The sequence below is a fragment of the Emys orbicularis genome, chromosome 2 (assembly GCF_028017835.1).
Source record: "Emys orbicularis isolate rEmyOrb1 chromosome 2, rEmyOrb1.hap1, whole genome shotgun sequence".
Taxonomy (NCBI): Eukaryota; Metazoa; Chordata; order Testudines; family Emydidae; genus Emys; species Emys orbicularis.
Window position 1 is genome coordinate 222,400,656 of NC_088684.1, and position 19,064 is coordinate 222,419,719.

The window sequence follows — 19,064 nt, forward strand, 5'->3', positions numbered from 1 at the left end:
TAGAAAGTGTCCAGAAACCACTGGCATCGCCACATGGGCCAGTTAATCTTTGATCTCTTCCCACGGACCCCACCGGAACCGGTACCACTGAATTGCCTTGTTTCATCCTGTGTACAAAGTGAGCTGTCAGAAATGTGCCCTGTAGGTAGCAATGGTACCCTATGCCTGCTTGAATTTCCTTATAGTAGCCTCAGTTGAATAGGCAGGATGAGGTTCACTGAAGAAGATCGTGGATATAGATTAAAAGAAGGCATTCCAGTTTGACAGAACTGGGCTGTTATTCTCCAGCAAGGGGAAGGTCCAATCCTACACCTCCCCCATCAGCAGACTGATTACCAAGCCCACCTCGGCCAGGTCAGAGGTGTAGATTTGGGGAGGCAACAAGAACTGAAGGTGGCATTCATTTACGAAGCCCCAGAAACACTGGCAACTCCCATTGAATCATTATGGTAGGGGTACCATGGGTCACCTGACCAAGATGGGGCACAGTGGACTGGGTCTGAAGCATGGTGTTCTCTGCACAAAGCTGGCTTGCTTGATGCTACAGCAGCCAGCTTTCTGAAGTCAGCTGCACAACTTGGCCTGCAGGGCTTGGTGATCCACCTGGAGGTGGGCGGCCTACGTGGGAAAGTCTGGTGCCTCTGAAAGCAGCAACTAGGCTGCTGGTTCCATACTTCCTGCACCAGGCCTACGCCCTTGAGGATTACTGTGTGGTCCATACAAGCTGTCAGGGCTGGGATGTAGGCAAATGGGACTAGTGGTTAGTATAGGGTGGGGTCCAAGTCCCCACTCCAGCTGGGGTTCACAACCAGAAGGTTAGGCACCAAGGTCAGGAGCCACAAGTTAGATGCCAGGAATCAGGCTGAGTTAGGAAACCAGAAGGTCAGGACCTGGAAACAAAAGCAGGTAGTGCTGGCTAAGCAGTCCAAAGCAGGGTAGAGCCTGGATGGATGACTTCCTGTTCCTCCTTCTAGCGTAAATAGGGGGATTGGGCCAATTCGGAGCTTCAGTGTTCCACGAATTGGAGCCCAGAGGTGGAGCCTCTTGAGCCGGGCTTCAAGGAGTTCTAGTTCTAGGTGATACCAGTAAGCTGCCAGGTAGAGGATTGGAGCATGACCATCCCCAGGAATCCTACGGACCTGGATTCAAAACCCAGGGATCATGACAGTCAGAGGTGCAATGAGTTTCCATGCGAAGCTCCTATACTCTTCCGGCCAATTCATTTTTTATCATTACTTATTGTCAAGTGCCAACAGTAAGCCCCACCCTGTACAAGCCACTAAGACAATCCCTGCCTTTTTAGGAGTTTACACAAATCAAGGCCTAAGTCTAGAGATAATTCAAAATATGTATTTTCCTACTGGTATGGTGTTGGCATAATGACAGGTTAGTGTTTGTGGGTCTCCTGGAAGAAGCAGGTTTTTAAAGAATTTCAAGCGGAGTGGATAGGAGCCATGCCAGTACGAAAACATCATTGGAATGTCTAAACACTATAGATGACAATTTCCTAATTCAAAAAGTATTGCAACAAACACAGGGAAATTTGATATTAGACCTTATCCTAGCAGATAAAGAGGAACAGAACACAGAACTAAGACATTAATGGTAGCTTAGGTACAAGCGATCATGACTCGATCACATTTATAATGTGCAAGCAGAATAAAATCCAGGTGAGTAATTTTTTTTCTCCCCCCCCCCCCCCAGCTTTAATAGAGCCAATTTCACAAAGCTGAAAGTGATTATGAGCCAAATCATCTGGAAGGAAGAATTTAATCAGAAAAATGTGAATGATAATTGGGAATCATTTAAGAACACCTTGCTAAATGCCCAAAAAACCCACACTTGAGAAAGAAAAAACAAAAAACACACACACACACACACACACACACACCCCCCAACCTGGTTTAGAGGGGAGCTATAAAAAAATATAGTATAACAAATGAAAGAAAGGGGAAGTTGATAGTATTGAATATAAATCAAAAGTCTGGAACTGTAGAAAACTGGTAAGGGAAGCAAAGGGACACACAAATCTGTGGACAACAGAGTTAAGGACAATAAGGATTTTTTAAAAATATTAGGAACAAAAAGAATCCTGACATGATAATGGTCCATTACCAGATTGAAATGGTAAAATTAGAAATAAAATTGCAGAACAGGCAGAAGTTTTCAATAAATCTGTCTGTTTTTCATTTGGAGAAAAAAAAAAAAAAGATTATTATACTCATCATATGGTGATAACACTCTTTCCATTCCACCAATAACTCTGGAGGATATTAAACAAAAGCTACTAAAGTTAGACATTTTTAAATCAGCAGGTCAAAATAATTTGCATCCAAGAGTTTTGAAAGAGGTGGCTGTGGAGGTCACTGTACCATTAATATTGATTTTCAATAGGTCTTGGAGCACTGGCGAAGTTCCAGAAGACTGGAAGAAAGCTAATGTGCCAGTTTTTAAAGAGTAAATGGGATGTCCCAGGTAATTATAGGTCTGTCGGCCTGACATCGATCCTGGGTAAGATAATGGAGTGACTGATATGGGATTTAATAAAGAACTAAAGGAGGGTAATGTAATTAATGGAAATCAACATGGCTTTATGGAAAACAGATCCTGTCAAACTAATTTGATCTTTTTTTTAATGAGACTACAAGTTTGATTGATCAAAGGCAATAGTGTTGATGTAATAAACTTGGACGTCTCTAAGGCATGAGACTTGGTACTGCATGACATTCTGATTAAAACACTAGAATGATATAAAATTATCATGGCACACATTAAATGGATTAAAAATTGGCTAACTAATAGGTCTCAAAATATAACTGTAAATAGAGAATAGTTATTGAGTGAGTTTGTTTCCAGTGGAGTCCCGCAGGGATCAGTTTCTTGGCTCTACACAATTTAACATCTTTATCAGTGACCTGGAAGAAAACATCATCACTGATAAAGTTTACAGAGGAGACAAAAATTGGAGGGGGTGGTAAATAATGAAGAGGACAGGTCACTGATATGGAGCAATCTGAACTGCTTGGTAATCCGGGCTCAAACAAACAATACGAGTTTTAATGTAAATGTATTGTGACAAAGCTCTGTCCTTATCTCCGTGGGTCCTGCGTTTCCTGGCGGATTTCACTAGCCTCAGAGGCTCACTGTGACCCTCTCTTTCTAGAGGCAAGGGTCACAGCCTACTGAGCCATTTTCATCATAAGCCAGCAAGGGAGGTGAGGAGAAGCTACCCTACTTTGCACAGTCTCTGTCTCCCACTCTCAGTGATTAATCGGTGTGGGAGGCGAAGGGGGGAGCCCGGGCCCGCCCTCTACTCCGGGCTCCAGCCCAGGGACCCTAATAGTATCAGCTACGATAGCTAACTTTTTAGAAACAGGATGCATACAATTCCCTGGGTCACTTCCCCACAGCAGCCCTCACTTCCTCAATATCCACTTCACCCTTACCTCAGGGCCTCCTTCCTTGTGCGTGATATGGTTTATACTGCTCAGTCTCTTCAACAGTGTGGCTTTCTCCTACAGCTCCTGATGCCCCCCCACCTGACTAACTGGGAAGTTTTTAACTAGTTTCAGCCAGTCCCAATTGGCTTTAGGTGTCCCAGTCAACCTAGCTGTTTTCCCTGCCTTCTGGAAAGATCTTAATTGACCTGGAGCAGATGCCATTTGCTTATGGTAACAGGGATTTGTTTAGCCTGTGGCTAATATATCTGTCTCCCACTACTTTACTATAGCCATCTGGCCTTGCCCCGTCACAGTATAGATCTAGGAATAAATAATGTAGCCCATACTTACTGGATGGGGAAACTCTGCTGGGAAGCAGTGACTCTGAAAGAGGTTTGGGAGTTGTGTCGGATAATCAGCTGAACATGAGTTCCCCGTGTAATATTGTGGCCAAAAGGGCTAATGCAATCCTGGGATGCATAAACAGGAGCATCTCAAGTATGATTTGACACTGGTGCAACTGCTGTACTAAAATACTGTGTCCAGTTCTGGTGCTCACAGTTTAAGAAAGATGTTCAAAACTTGGAGAGGGTTCAGAGAACAGCCACCAATATGATTAAAAAATTAGAAAACATGTCTTAATAGTGGTAGACTCAAGGAGCTTCAGCTATTTAGCTTAACAAAGAGAAGAAGATTAAAGAGCGACTTGACCACAGTTTAAGTACGTACTTGGGAAAAATATTTAATAAAGGGCTCTTCAATCGAGCTGAGAAAGGTAGAACATGATCCAGTGGCTGGAAGTTGAAGCTGAACAAATTCAGACTGGAAATAAGGTGTAAATTTTTAACAGTGACAGTCACTCACCATTGGAACAACTTCCCATGGGTTGTGGTGGAGTCTCCATCACTGGCAATTTTAAAAATCAAGATTGGATGTTTTTCTAGGTCTAGGAATAATTTTGGGGAAATTGGCCTGTGTTATACACAAGGTCAGACTAGATTATAAGGATCCCTTCTGGCCTTGGAATGTATGACATTTTTATTCAAATGGCAGAAGAATCCAAAGAAACTGCTCTTTTTACCTTCATAATCATAATTTTGTGAATGTTTCCAATGTCTGTTACAAACTTCCTGTTTTCATTACTTCAGTCCATTCAATAGCTTGTTTCTCAGATACTCTGCTTCCTTCCCCAGACCTGAAGAACAACTCTGTGTAGCTCGAAAGCTGGTACCTTCCACCAACAGAAACTGATCCACTAAAAGATATTACCTCACTTGCCTTGTCTCTCTCATATCCTGGGGCCCTTACTGCTACAACACTGCAAAAAGCTTTTTCCTTTTAGCAGTTTAACTCAGATAAATTCACACTCTAGTATTTGGTAGTCACTAATCACCCACTTACCATACTGATCACAGACCTACATATTTATTGAAGTTAGAATGAGAAAAAAAGTTATCTAGTAAATTTGTATGTGTAGACTTGAAATGAAATGAATAGACAGGTTTACAGACCCACATTATCAAGTGCTCTTCCTATCCTGTGTTCTCTTTACTTCCCATTTTAGTTTATTAGCATAAAGATTTCATTCACAGACTGGAATTAAAACTCAGGCTTCTAGTATCAATGAATTTACTGTAACATTTGAAAATCTAAGTAAATATTCCAATGACAAACTTTAAAAATGCGAACAAAAATCCCACCACACCCAATAAAGTCTTTCAGGGTAGAGTTCAAAATTCATACAATTAAGAATGTTTTGAACCCATCCAGAACTAGCTACTTTATACAAGAATGCCAAGGCCAATATATCGAATCACTTGAAAACACAGATCAATGGGAAACAAAGTTACAGATGAGATGATATGTACAGGCATGTTCTGCTGCAGGGGGAATTTCAGGAGAAGTCCTGGACTGCCTGACCAGCTCTACTTCTAGAGCACTAGGAATCTACAAGAGGCACTTCCTTTAGAAGCAGAAGAACTTCAAGGGTAGGGTGCAGATGGTACAACATCTCTGAAAGCAGTAGGGTCTCCACTGGGAAGATCTTCATTCCACTTATTTTCACCATAGGAAAATGAAGTAGAGTAGCACTAAGAATTCTGATATGGACATAGGAATAGCCATATGCAAGCAGATCTTTGGTCCATCTACTGTAGTCTGGTATTCAGACTAAATTTGCTTCAGAGAGGTGGAAAAAAAAAAAAAAACCCTTCCATAATGCATTTCAGGCATCACTGATAAAAAAGGAACACTTACTTACCCACAGTTAACACACAAGATACTACAAAGTTTTAATATAGAGGAAATCTGATCTCAGGTGCCAGAATGGGGTTTCTTCCTGATCTTAGCTGGCGATCACTATGCCCTGATGTCTGAGGACAGATGGCCCTTGTAAAGCCTATCTTTACTAGTGTAGCGACTATGAATAAGTGAGATTTTTGTAGTACCAAGTACGGGATAGCAGATTCTACAATGGACTATCAATCTTCTGATACTCGGGGCCTTTTAACCAGACAAATTCTACTGTCAGTTTAATATCTGATATGATCCTGGCTGGCAGAGGCAGCAGCAGAGAGATGAACTCTATGTAGTGACAATTCCTCAGCAGATGTAAGTTAGCTACATTACAGTCAATGGAGTTACACCTGTTGAGAATCTGACCTCTATGCTCTTAAGAGATATTTTCCATCTCTAGTTTAGGATTTATAGATCACAATTTCACTAATGCTACACGGTAAACAGCTTAATTAGGCTACATACAGAAGTAAGCTCTAGACATGCCATGATAGTCATAGAAGAAAGTATTTTGTTATTACTCATTAAAACATACACCCTTATCCTAATAAAGGAGTTTTTTTCCTGCAGTGGTTAACTACCTATAGATGAGTTTTTGTTGGTCTACTAATTGGTTGCCTGAAAATTAACCATACAAGTCTTTGAAGCACTATGGTCACTGCTATGTTATTAAAAGCATCTATGCGAATCAACCAGTCTCACTCCCTTTCATATGAAAGGCGGGGGGGGGCGGGGGGGGGGGGGAGTTAAATGTTCTAACAAGCCCTTTGCATGACAGGCAACTGAACCGTCTATACTCCAAGCCCTAAAAAACCATACACCATACAATTCTGTGTCCCCAGCCTCCCCACTAACTAGTTCTGTATCTCACAACCCCTCCCCAATCTGTCCCTACACCCAACCCCACATCCATTGTGTGCACCCCAGACCTACCCTTGCTCCTCAGCACACCTCTGCTCTTCCTGAAGCTCTGGAAGTTCCTCCCACCTTCCAGGCCTGGGGAGAGAGTTTCAAGGATGGTTCTTCACCCCCACCTTTTAGATCTGGAGGGGTTGTGGATCCAGAAGGGGCCATTCAATCCCCCACCCTTCCCAGGCTACGCCTGCAGGGACAGAGAGGAGAGGTGGGAGGAGCAGAAAAGAGCCAATCCACTACTCACAAGACAGGAGGGGGCAGAGCAGAGCCACCCTGAGTAGATGAGCTCTTTCTGCTCCCTTCTCTCACGCACCCAAAAATGTGGTATGGGCTCTCCAAAGGACTCTGGAGCTACACAGCAATACAGTTGAAGATTATAACTTGTGCTCAATTACCTCTTGCACCAGACTGACCACATTAAGGAACAGCCACTGTAATTTACAATATAACTAAATACATCACTATCACTTTCAATTTAATTTTTCATGGAATTGTAATGAACTGTTGACAAATATTAGGAGTATGTTAATAAATGGCTGGTGGGCCATATTTTCTCTACTTTTCAAAAGTGGTCCATGGCTTCAAGGTTGACAACCTGCAATTTATTGAATACTCTGCAGGTGGTTTCCAAATGACCTATTTTTGTCAAATGTCACATTTTACATATTACTGTGCAGTATAACTAACCTTTGCTGTTAACCTGCATAGACATCAAGAATACTGTGCGGTAAGTGTAACGGAAAGATATTAAAATCTAGAGTCATGACCTGTTTAAACAGTGTTGGCTTAAATAGCTATCCATATTTGGACCTTGTGAATTTATTGTACTGAGAGCCAGTTCTCCCCTTTCTTTAAATATAAAGTTGGAAATAATTCTACTCTTTTTAATAGTGGATTCCCTTAGTAAAGAATTTAATTTCTCCAATACAAAATTGTATAGGAAGAGCACACAAATAGCCATACTGGATCAGACCAATGGTCCATCTAGCCCAGTATCCTTTTTGACAGAGGAAAGTGCTTCAGAGGGAATGAACAGATCAGTGCAATTTTGAGTGATCCAATCCCTATCGTCCAGTCCCAGCTTCTAGCAGTTGGAGGTTTATGGACACCCAAAGCATGGGTTGCATCCCTGTCCATTTTGGCTAATAGCCATTGATAGACCTGTCCTCCATCAACTTATCTAATTCATTTTTGAACTCAGTTTTAGTTTTGGCCTTCACAACATCCCCTGGCAACGAGTTCCACCGGTTGACTGCATGTTGTGTAAAGTAATTACTTCCATTTGTTTGTTTTAATGACTCTATGGAAAGGGTATTCAGTCACTCTAATACATTGTCAAGCTGATTCTTAACCATTTCACTCCTTTTGTAGACATTTAGATTTCTACAAAAAGAGGATGTACAGCTTTAAGTGCCTGCCCCAGGTGCAAGGCAGTGAAAAATTAGAACTATACGTTTTTTTAAATAATTCTGTAGAATCCTGTTAGTTTCATCCCTATTAAGTTCTATAAGACTTGCCCCATAAAAGAAATAGCTAAAGTTATTTTGTCGTTAGGTGCTGTAAAAAGTATTTTGGGAAATGTCAAAAGTGATTACCTCCATATACTTTACCAGTGCCATCACTAATCTCTTTCCCTCAACTTCTCTCTACATCCTCAAGCATATTGTATACATAGTTGGTATAATACAGTCATTTGGTATTCAGCAGTCAAAATAATTAGGTAATAACGAATAGAATCAAAAACATTACCTAGGCTAGAAAGTTTCCTTCTATAGTACCTGTGCAGAAAAGTATTTTTTTAATATTTTAAGTGGTCTTTTTTCTGCTTATTTTAAGATTAACTAAATTAGAAAACAACATTCAATCGATTGTTATAAGTGCAACATAATACAAATGGCGTCTTTGACTTTTGCAGCACAGATTAGAGATCAAGATCACTGTAGTTTCCCCTCAGACTTGTAAAAGAAATCCAGGACTGTATCACTCAGGCATAGAAAAAATTATTTGCGCTAAAATATCCAGAGCTCTACACATTCATTGTCTCCGTATCATGTTTATTCGGTTTTCCAGTTAACACAGTGGTTCTGAAATCTGGGGGAATTAGCCCACCTCATAACATCTGATCTCTGCATAATAATTTAAAACCATACTAAAATTAGAAAAGCAATTCTAGGACCAGAGCTTTTTCTTAATGATCTGAGCATAGCTGATTTGCAGTGAATAGAATCAAAAGGTAGAAGACTATAATATAGTTATTGTACAAACAAAACCCAGAAATTATAAATTAAGGCTCCTACATCCAGAGTCAAGCCGCTTTGCCTTCTGCAAAGCATATACCACTTATGGTCTCCAAAATTATCACACTAGATCCAGGTAGCTATTCTGCTCTGACTACTTGTGGACACGTCCCCATTGGTATCGTTTTGGTGAGTGATAGAGAGGTAGCAGAATAGCCTTGACAGGATTTACCATGTGGCACAGAGAGAACAGTTTACCTCTGCATGTTCTCATCTACCCCTAACCCAGAGAAGCTACCAGGAGAAGTAAGAAGCCTGTACTTGGATGCAGGTTTTAGTTTCTTTCTAAAGCTTTGTGACTGTTAAAACCAACAATGTAGGATGAAACCTGCATTGTGATGTCATGTGGTGCCATCAGCTATACAGAAGTGTTTTGCCAAGTGGCACCTCCATTTCTTTTCTCTTGTCTGCTAGTATTTCTTTTAAAGGCATAGGGGCCTGAGCCTGCTCTCAGTCTACGGCTGAGCTTTCCACCAACTTCAATAGGTTCCAGGTGATTTTGCCCACCTAATGTCCAGCATACTTGGATGAGCCACTTATCACCTCATCCCAAAATATTACTCTGAAACAAAATGAACAAAGTTGTAGCGACGTTGAATCACCTCAGTAGTGCTGGTCAGAATAGAACAGCCTGCTCAATTAGAAGAGGCAGAGTGGTCCAGTGGATAAGACTCAGGAGATTTTGGACTTGTCTGCACAGACATTTAGTTTGTGGCAAGCTGGGGTGTGAATCTACCCCACATCAGCCTGTCGCAGACTAACTGTCCATGCAGACCCTACTGACGTGCATTAACAGTTCAGTAATGCGCTTTGATCTAGTCCTCTTGAAAGTGGACTAGAGAGGATTAGATCAAAGTGCATTAACCAACAGCAAAGTCCACATGGACAGTTATCCATGATGGGCAAAATATTTTACAAGCATTTTGAAGTCCTGTCATCTTGCCTAAGAGTGAAAAACGGCAGCCCACCATCTGACTGAGTCAGACAAACTCTTGCCTTCCTAACCAGCCTATTCCTTCTACTTCAGGGTGGGGAAGTTAGGTGGATTTGTTTCAGCAGTGTAGCCAATGGTAGCACAGGTGGCAACTCGGGCAGCTCATGTCCCCAGTTACCTTAGATGAGAGCTGAGTCACCTGGCCTATTGCGCCTATCACTTCCTGAACCATGAAATGGCCTTTCGTAGAGACAGTCTCTTTTGCTAGTGACTCAAAAGAAGCATGAGGCAGGGGAAAAAATCTTTATCTTCATTCTGATTTTCTACTCCCTTCCCTGTTGACCCTGGTCCTCTTTACTTTTTTCTTATTCTTTGCCATTGTTTTTCCCCTTTACCCATTTCCCCTCTGTGCACTCTCCACCTGTTACACTTCGGCAAGAGTGTCTAGCATCCAGTGCTAAAAGCATTACTGGTGAGGGAAGTCAGATGCCAATGCCATTGGACATTAGGAGCACTGCTACTGACAGCTGAGCTACAATGCTAGTAACACCTCATGTCTAACACTGGTAATGTAGCTAAAAACTTTTGAAGAGACAAGCAGGTTGTTCCACTGGGGACATACCACTGCAGGAGGCTCACTCCAGATGCAGTCTTACTTCTTGAAATGAACACTGTGCTAGAAATCAACTGGGTCATCATGACGGACAGATACCACTTCTCCAACTGCTTCCTTCACCAGCATTAGTGGTAACAGCCAATTGCACCTCCAATGGGCACGCACACAGTCTGGACTAAATGTTAGGACTAAATTATCCTCAAAGTCTCCAGACAAACTGCTGCAGACCCATTGACACATCAAGAGATTCCACTGAGCCTGAGTCAGACCAGGACCATGGAATACCAAAGCCAGTATGACATATTCAGTCAGGACACATACTGCATGCTGTTATCACAAAGTCATTCCATCACAACATGACGTAATGCCACATTGTACTATCTGAAATGTATTTAATGGGACAGGTATGAGTCCCCTCTTTAAAATTAATATCCCACAAATAAAACCAAGATAGGTGTCATTGGCAGTCCTAACTTATGGAAATCACTGTTGCCACTGAACCACCACTGACTCTAGCTGTTGAAATCAGGAGTGGTCTTAAAATATCCCCAAGCAATAAAGACATTTATAAGTTCCTTGACAGTCAGTTTAATATGTACACACATATATGGATTTTTATAGCTTCATAAGCTTATTGTTGAACTTCTGGAACTGGGGGGGGGAGGATAGCTCAGTGGTTTGAGCATTGGCCTACTAAACCCAGGGTTGTGAGTTCAATCCTTGAGGGGGCCACTTAGGGATCTGGGGCAAAAATCAGTACTTGGTCCTGCTAGTGAAGGCAGGGGGCTGGACTTGATAACCTTTTGAGGTCCCTTCCAGTTCTATAAGATAGGTATATCTCCATAATAAAAAAAAAAAATCAATCTTTTTAACTATCCAACTATTGATGTTAGTTTATCGTTCTGGCAAAATTTATAAAACAGAAGACGTGGCACACTTCTGAGACAGTCTTATACATCTGCCAGATTACATAGTCAGAAGGTGCATCTTAATCAGACTCCAAGGGCATCTTCTGTAACAAGACACTGGCCCTGGCTCCAGGAGCTAAAAAAAGGACATACATTGCTTCCCATCAAAATGACGAAACTTGCATTACCACTCACACTTCCAGAGCCAGGAGTTAAAAGGAACTTATTAAAATCTCTCTAGATAGTGCATTTGAGGTAGAGAAGTATGTTTCATCTTATCCAATACAGAATATAAGTACGTATGAGTTTATTACATTTGCACAAAGCAAACTGAATCACTGAAAATGGCACGGTTTACCAAATTCATTGAACCTCCTGTAGAATCCCTTCAAATCTCTCACCCAATGTGTCCTCTAACTTCACATAGATACGGAAATTTAAAGTGAAACCTTGGTGGAGGGAGGGAAGTTAATTTAACTTTTAACATTTCTTAGATGTATCAAAGGTCTCAGCTGGGTAGCTCTATTAGATTTTTGTATGGATTCTTGTAAGATGTATATGGAAAAAGCCTTGAGTTCACTGCATGAGGCTCAAGAATATACAGACAATATGAATTTGAACTTTAATCTTGTTCTTTTTTGGAAAACTATTTTCAAAACGTTTAGATAAACTATATATAATCTCTTGCAGGAGACAAGACAATACAAACCTATGATCCAATAAAAATGTTTTGCTGATCTCAAAACATGAGTGCATGGCAGCATCAGGACTCTTGAACTGAGCCGTAGCACTGCCAGACATCACACAGTTGGATTTTGCAAATACCAATTCCATCAAGCAAGTTTATTAAACCCAAAACACAGAAGACAAAGGTTTAGAATAAACATGGATGAGAAAGAAAGATTAGAGTGCAGATGACAAAGGAAGAGAAAGATTACAATGTGGGGGTATAATATAGGTGGAGAATTACCACCACAGGCATGTTTTAATACAATAGGACAAGGTTTTTCCAGCAGATGCAGGATGGTCTAGGCATATTTTTAAACAATATTCCCGGTAGTTAATCTCTCAACTGTGCTAGTGCTTCAACAAGATTCTAATGCTACCAAACAATCTTTATGTGCTTATGTTCCACCCCTCCCCTCTGCTTAAAAGAAAATCAAGTGTATGGCGTATGGGGGGAGGGATAGCTCAGTGGTTTGAGCATTGGCCTGCTAAACCCAGGGTTGTGAGTTCAATCCTTGAGGGGGCCACTTAGGGATCTGGGGCAAAATCAGTACTTGGTCCTGCTAGTGAAGGCAGGGGGCTGGACTCGATGACCTTTCGGGGTCCCTTCCAGCTCTATGAGATAGGTATAAATGCGTTTCATATGATTTGTTAAAGGGGTATTCTTCTCTTGATTTAGGAGCATCTCTCCTATTAACATTAAGAGGGAGTTGCACTCATACACTGAGAGAAGAATATTCATTCCTCGGTTTGCTCTGTGCACATCAGTGGGAATATGTTGACAACTTCCTGTACTTAGCCCCCCTACTAAAGATACAGTCAAGGATAACAGGTTCCGAAGATAAACTCTAGCCATTATAAAAAAAAAAAAAAAAAAAATCCAATCCCCATAGTAAAACACACTACCTTTCAAAATGAGGGGAAAAGGCAGTGCTGAATTCTCAGCTACTCAGGTGAACAGACACACAAACAATATACCCCAGGCATTGGGCTAGTCCCAACTTCAGCTTCATAGATTTTGAGGCCAGAAGTGACCCATGTGGTTATCTAATCTGACTCCCAGTATAACACAGGTCACAGGACTTCCTTGAAAATGTGCATGTGTGCATTCCATTGCCACGCTGCAGGCAGTAACCATAATCCTATTTGATGAGGAGCAGAGAGCAAGATTCTTCTCCATTTCAACAAGTATGCATGCTCATCAACAACAGAAAGCGAAGGGGATGGTGTGATTGTTTCTAATCTCTAGAGTACCTGTTATCCAGCCCCTTCTTTATACTGAAGTTTCACGGCCTGAATAAAAATGGGACCCAGTTCTGAACTACCTCCACTTTTAATTGTGTAAAGCCAAATCCCAGTTGATGGCAAAACTAAAGCCACCTTGGGCGTTTCCCCACTTCTAGGGGCACGTACTCGTACCTTTATCAAAACAAACCAGGACCCAGGTTTATTTGTGTGCGGCCCTCCTAAGGAAAAGGTTAAATTTTAAGCTGGTCAACCCTTCATTTAAGCAACCGAATTACGTTTCTGCCTACAGTCACCAGGGTCGGCTCTAGGTTTTTTGCCGCCCCAAGCAAAAAAAATTTTGGCCGCCCCTGCCCCCACCCGCACCCCCTGCCGCCCCAGCGCCGGGCTCTCCCCCACCAGTGCTGACTCCACCCGCTCCCCCATCGCCTCCAGCCGGTCCGGTGCTGGCAGGGTCGGGGTAAGCAGCGGGGCTCCTGGGCCACGCCTCAGCCCAGGGTCCCTCCAGCCAGGGCTCCCACCTCCAGGACCAGCCGGGACCCGGGAGGGCAGAGCTGGGGGACCGCCTCGGCAGGGGGCTGAGGAGCCGGGGCAGGGTAGCCCCAGAGGGAGCGGAGCCCCAGAGAGCAGGACGTGGGCCCCGCATGGCAGCACCCCGCCCTCTATGGCCCCGCTGCTGCTTCTGGCCACCCTGCCGCAGTCCCTGGGCGGCTTGAGCCGCTTCGCCCAGCCCTGGCTGCGGCGCTGGCCGCTGCCCTGTGGCATCTGCAGGCAGCTCCGTGTGCCCTGAAGGGCAGCCCCCAGCCCGAGTGTCCCCCGCTAGGAGCCTGCCCGGTCCAGCCATAAGGTGCGGGTGCTGCTCCCCCACGGCACAAACTGCAGCGGCCCCAGGGCGACGAGCTGCTGCTGCCAGGGCCGGCTCTAGGCTTTTGCCACCCAAAGCAAAAAAAAAAAAAAAAAAAAAGGGGGTGGGGGGGCGCCAGAATGTCGCCCTTGAAAATGTGCCTTCCCAAGCATGTGCTTGGTTTACTGGTGCCTAGAGCCGGCCCTGACAGTCACAACAGTCTTTCCCTCTGTTCTACCAGACTGAATTGACTACAGTCTCCTCTCAATACTCGGGGCGGAGGGGAAGACAGTAAAAAAAAAAAAAAAGTGAAGCTGCTAACAATTTCATCACTAGTTGGCTGCTGTCATATTGCTTCCCTGCTCTTTGTATCAGCATTTAGTCTGTGTTTGTAGTGGGTCCCTAAGTTTCCCTGTCACCCATCAGATTACCTCTCTCATTTACTGTTTTAAATGGTGCAAAACTCTGGTGTAACAGGGATAGTGACATGACTGAACTCAATTGGGAATATAATCGCCTCCAAATTCATCTCCAGCATAAGAAATGTGACAGAACCCTCCTTCGTTGCTGCCCCTTCCACCCTACTCAGTGGTACCTTAGAGAAGGTGACTCACAGCTTCGAGGACCCTTCCAAGTGATCAGTGGGCCTGTACACCTGTCACAGAAACTCCATCAATTGCAGTGGCATTGTGCCTGCTTATATCACTACTCAAATTGGCCCACTTGGGTCAAGCAAACTAGACAACTCTCAGAACCCACAGTTGATTAGTACTTAAAAATAACAGAGCAGCATAAGCATATAGTGCATATTGTGTTCACCTACAGGTATTATAATACAGTGTGGTGCATGTTCTCCTCAAAAAGCACGTATTACCTGATGTGGCTGTGAGCTGGACCATCTGCTATATGAAGGAGCACCTGAAGTCTTGCTGGCTGTTGACCTCTGTAAAATAAAAATGCCATGCATTCAGCCAGAGCTCAGAATAAATATCCATTCATGAACTTAATTAATGTCAGCAACCCAAATTTCTACAGAGAAAGAAAGGCAGCACTGTCAAGGGTTAGGGCATTGGCCTGAGACAAAGGAGACCTGGCTTTTAGTTCCAACTTTGCCACCGACCTGTTGTTTGACCTTGGAAAAGTGCCTTCGTGCTTCTGTTTCCCCTCATAGCCTTAGTCTTGGCTATTTAGATTGCAAACTCTTGAGGACAATCTCTGCTTAAATAAGTGTGTATACACTGCCTAACATAACTGGGTCCCAATCTTAGTTGGGGCTTCTAGACACTACTGTATCATAAAGAATAACAACGCAGAATGGTCATCTTTCTGATGTAGCCTTATGCATTAGTTCCCCTTACTTCTCCATGTCTACTGTCGCTGAAGTGCTAAACCATGTCTAGTGTGACAAAGCTATAATATCTACCTAATAATCTGATTCCAGCCATACTCCTGCAGAACCATCAGTATGTAATCTACATACACTGTAAAAAGCATACCAAGTCAGGTTTTATTCTTTGAGCTGTAAACTTAAATGCAAGACTTGTGATATACAATAGTTAAGTGAGATGGTGTACTAATTGCCACGGAGTTTAAAATTATTTGAAAAAGTATTACCTACCCAGCAAGTTTTCTGAAGTGATCTGATCCTTACCTGCTAAAATCATTCATCCAGAGACACTATTAGAGGTCTCAAGTTTTCTACCAATTGTGATTATGTAGCAGCAAGCTGTTCTCTCTTTATGCTGTATTACACCGATTTTAAGAAATGTTTTAATTCATAGGATATAGCGAAAGTGACTCAATCCAGACTAGAGGTATGAGCTCAGGTTTGTTTGTTTCAAATACTATAGATGGTTAATTTAGTACTTTTGAAATTGAGGAACTAGTTGCTCTTGCAGATATGGTATAATGCAGGCAAGTGTTTTATCAGTGCATCACAATCCTAATCTAGACTCACCTGCTATTCTAACTCTGGAAGTCTTTTCAGCAGACTGTGATAATCATGCTGTTCTGTACTGGGACACTGATCCTCACAAATAAGAATTATATTTACATACATCCTTCCTGCACTAATGTTGGTACACAGGGTAGAAACTACAATTAGACTTACGTTATTTACACTTGAGACCTAGCTTGAATTTAGATCTCCAGACATGAAATATTAATTCACCAATACATTACATCACCAGCTAGGCTCAAACACAAGCTCAGATTTATGAAGGGAACATATGGAAATTATAGATCTATGTAGAATTTGTAGTACAATACTCTCTTTGTAATTACAGAAATAAATGGTTTAATGCTTGTAACACTTGAGGACAGAATAAAGATGTTCTAGGATATAACCAATAGGTTTACATTTATCATTAAAAAGCGACAAAGTGTCCTGTGGCACCTTATAGACTAACAGAAGTATTGGAGCATAAGCTTTCGTGGGTGAATACCCACATATCATGCGTCTGACGAAGTGGGTATTCACCCACGAAAGCTTATGCTCCAATACGCCTGTTAGTCTATAAGGTGCCACAGGACACTTCGTCGCTTTTTACAGATCCAGACTAACGTGGCTACCCCTCTGATATTTATCATTAAGTATTCTAGAGTGATTGTTTCTCATTAGCGAGAATGAAAAGTCAGAGTCAGTTGATTATTTTGCTGACTATTCCTTTTGATTAAAAAGTCATATTACAAGTTTAATAGCAATAATCTTACTCTGTGGATTCTTAACTTCTAACAGATATCCCAAACAAAGATTAGACGGGCCGATATCCCAAACAAAGATTCAATTTCTTTTTAAATATAAAAGACTTCAAATTAAAAATCAACACATTTTGCTTTAAAAAAAAGCTTTTACAGAACTCTGAAGACAAGGAGGGAGGGAGGGAGAGAGACCTAGTGAGTCTCTCAATAGTAAGTTGAAAAATGAGACAATTACATTTCTCCAGAAGCTTATTTTATAACAAAACAATTTGATAGAAGCACCTTATGCTTTTCTTAATTAAAAGTACCCAGAAAGGTAAAAACTTATCAAACTAACTCTGTTCCTGCTGTCCAAATTTCTCAGTCAATAGCCAAGAGAATTGTTTTTCCCATTTCCTTCAATAGTGAATTTCTTTCATAACCAGTAACTGCCCCCAACCCACATGTTTCATAATTCTGTTTAAAAAAAAAAAATCTGCCCAGCACAAATATTAAGAAGAATTTACAAGAGAAGCCTACTCTGCCAGACCCTTGTAAAGGGGCCTTAATGCAAATGAGAAAGAGCCTTAGATATAATCTGCAATGAATGCAACATATCACTATTATTAACTCAGCATCTGTTTAACTCTTTTCTGGTTTAGTAAAACAAGTGTAGGGATGAAAGGGTTCATTTATGAGATAGTGTGTAAGGGTAGAAGTTCTCAGACAGCATGAACAGAACCAAAGTGTTCTGCAGGAACAAGTTGATTCCATCAAAACTTTCAACAGAAACCAGGCAGGCCCAACTCCCTGGTGATCAAGAAGGAGACTCCACAGCAGATAGTTTTGTAAGGCCAGACTGATATTCACTTTCAAGTACTCTCAGAGAACCCAGGTGCCACAGGAGACATTTGCAGGGCAAATTACATTCCCCAGTAGTTGTCTCACTAATTAATGAATTACAGCACTGAGTACCTAGGGCCAAGATCAGAATCTGGATCTATACCTCTAACTCACCAGCACTTTGTGCATGCACCTATCACAAGGAAGAAGACTAGCACAGGAGAATATGGGGGTACTTCCTGCTGCTTTGTTGGCAATTGTAGCAGCACTTAACCTGTCTGGCATTAATCCCATTTACTGCCTTAGTTTCTCCTTCTTCTTCAGGGAAGAAAGCTTCACCTGGTGGGAATTTTCCTCAGCAACTCTCCCCTTCTGGGAAATTAACAAACATTCAAAGCCTTCCCACCTTCTGCCTCAGGCTCAGTTAGTCCTTTGTCAGGGATTCCCCTTCCCTCCAGGCTCAAAGTCCTTTGCAGGGCTTCTCAACCAGCAGACTCCTAATGACTGCAGGTCCTTCAGCAGAGGCTTTCTTACCAGTAGGCTCTTCTCCTTGCTGGTTTTCTGTCCCAGGTATTCTGCATCATACCTGGGAGCTCTTAGCTGTCTTCCTAGTAGCTCTCTCTCCCTAAACCCCAACTTTCTTTCTATTCCCAGCAGGCTGCCTGCCCAAGCCTATAACTAGAAGCTAAGGGGAAAGAGTCTCTAAGTGAATTCAGGCTGTCCTTATGTTCCCAGCTGGCCTGGTTTGTAATCACATGTTCTCCCTCCCCTCTCCTTACTCGCCTGTGGGAGTGAATGGGCTAAACCTGACAGCTGCAGCTGAACTCCTGTCCCTCCTAGAGGGCTAGTTCATCCTATGACAGGAACTAAAGTAGTGTTGAAACTTTCAGAAAAGCATGACGATTTGCAATGTAAACAGTAGTTCAGAAAGCAAGGAAAACTGCCAACTGCACATTTGTTTTCATCGTCTAAGCTAGAAGTCATTGGCAAAAAATATGCTGAGAAAAACAGGCATTATTTAGATATCCAGACAATAGCCTGTTTGAAGGGGTAAAGGCTGATATAGGAGTACTAACAGTTTCAGGTAGAAAATGTGTTTTAAACCTAGAGCCAGAGCAAAGCCTAGATGTGACAAGTGCTGATGAAACTTTAGGCCTGCTCCAATGAGCTTCAAAGCCCAGTGACAGTAGGGGGGGAAATGCTTTTCACAGCAACAAAGTGGCACAGATAAAAGGAGAGCAAACAATGCAGTATCTACACAGCTCATAGGAAAACACTGTTTGACCAGCAGAGTCACTTTTTTGAACAAAAGTGCTTATTGA

At 42.3% G+C, this 19,064-nt stretch overlaps 1 protein-coding gene across 1 annotated transcript in view; it reads right to left on the minus strand.

The window, feature by feature from the left end:
* Nucleotides 1-19,064, minus strand: part of RBMS3 (RNA binding motif single stranded interacting protein 3) — a 970,110-nt gene that overhangs the window by 781,050 nt on the left and 169,996 nt on the right. Inside the window, exon 2 of the mRNA XM_065399124.1 lies at nt 15,095-15,163. Coding sequence (XP_065255196.1) covers nt 15,095-15,163 — 69 coding nt within the window. The remainder of the gene's footprint in view (nt 1-15,094; nt 15,164-19,064) is intronic.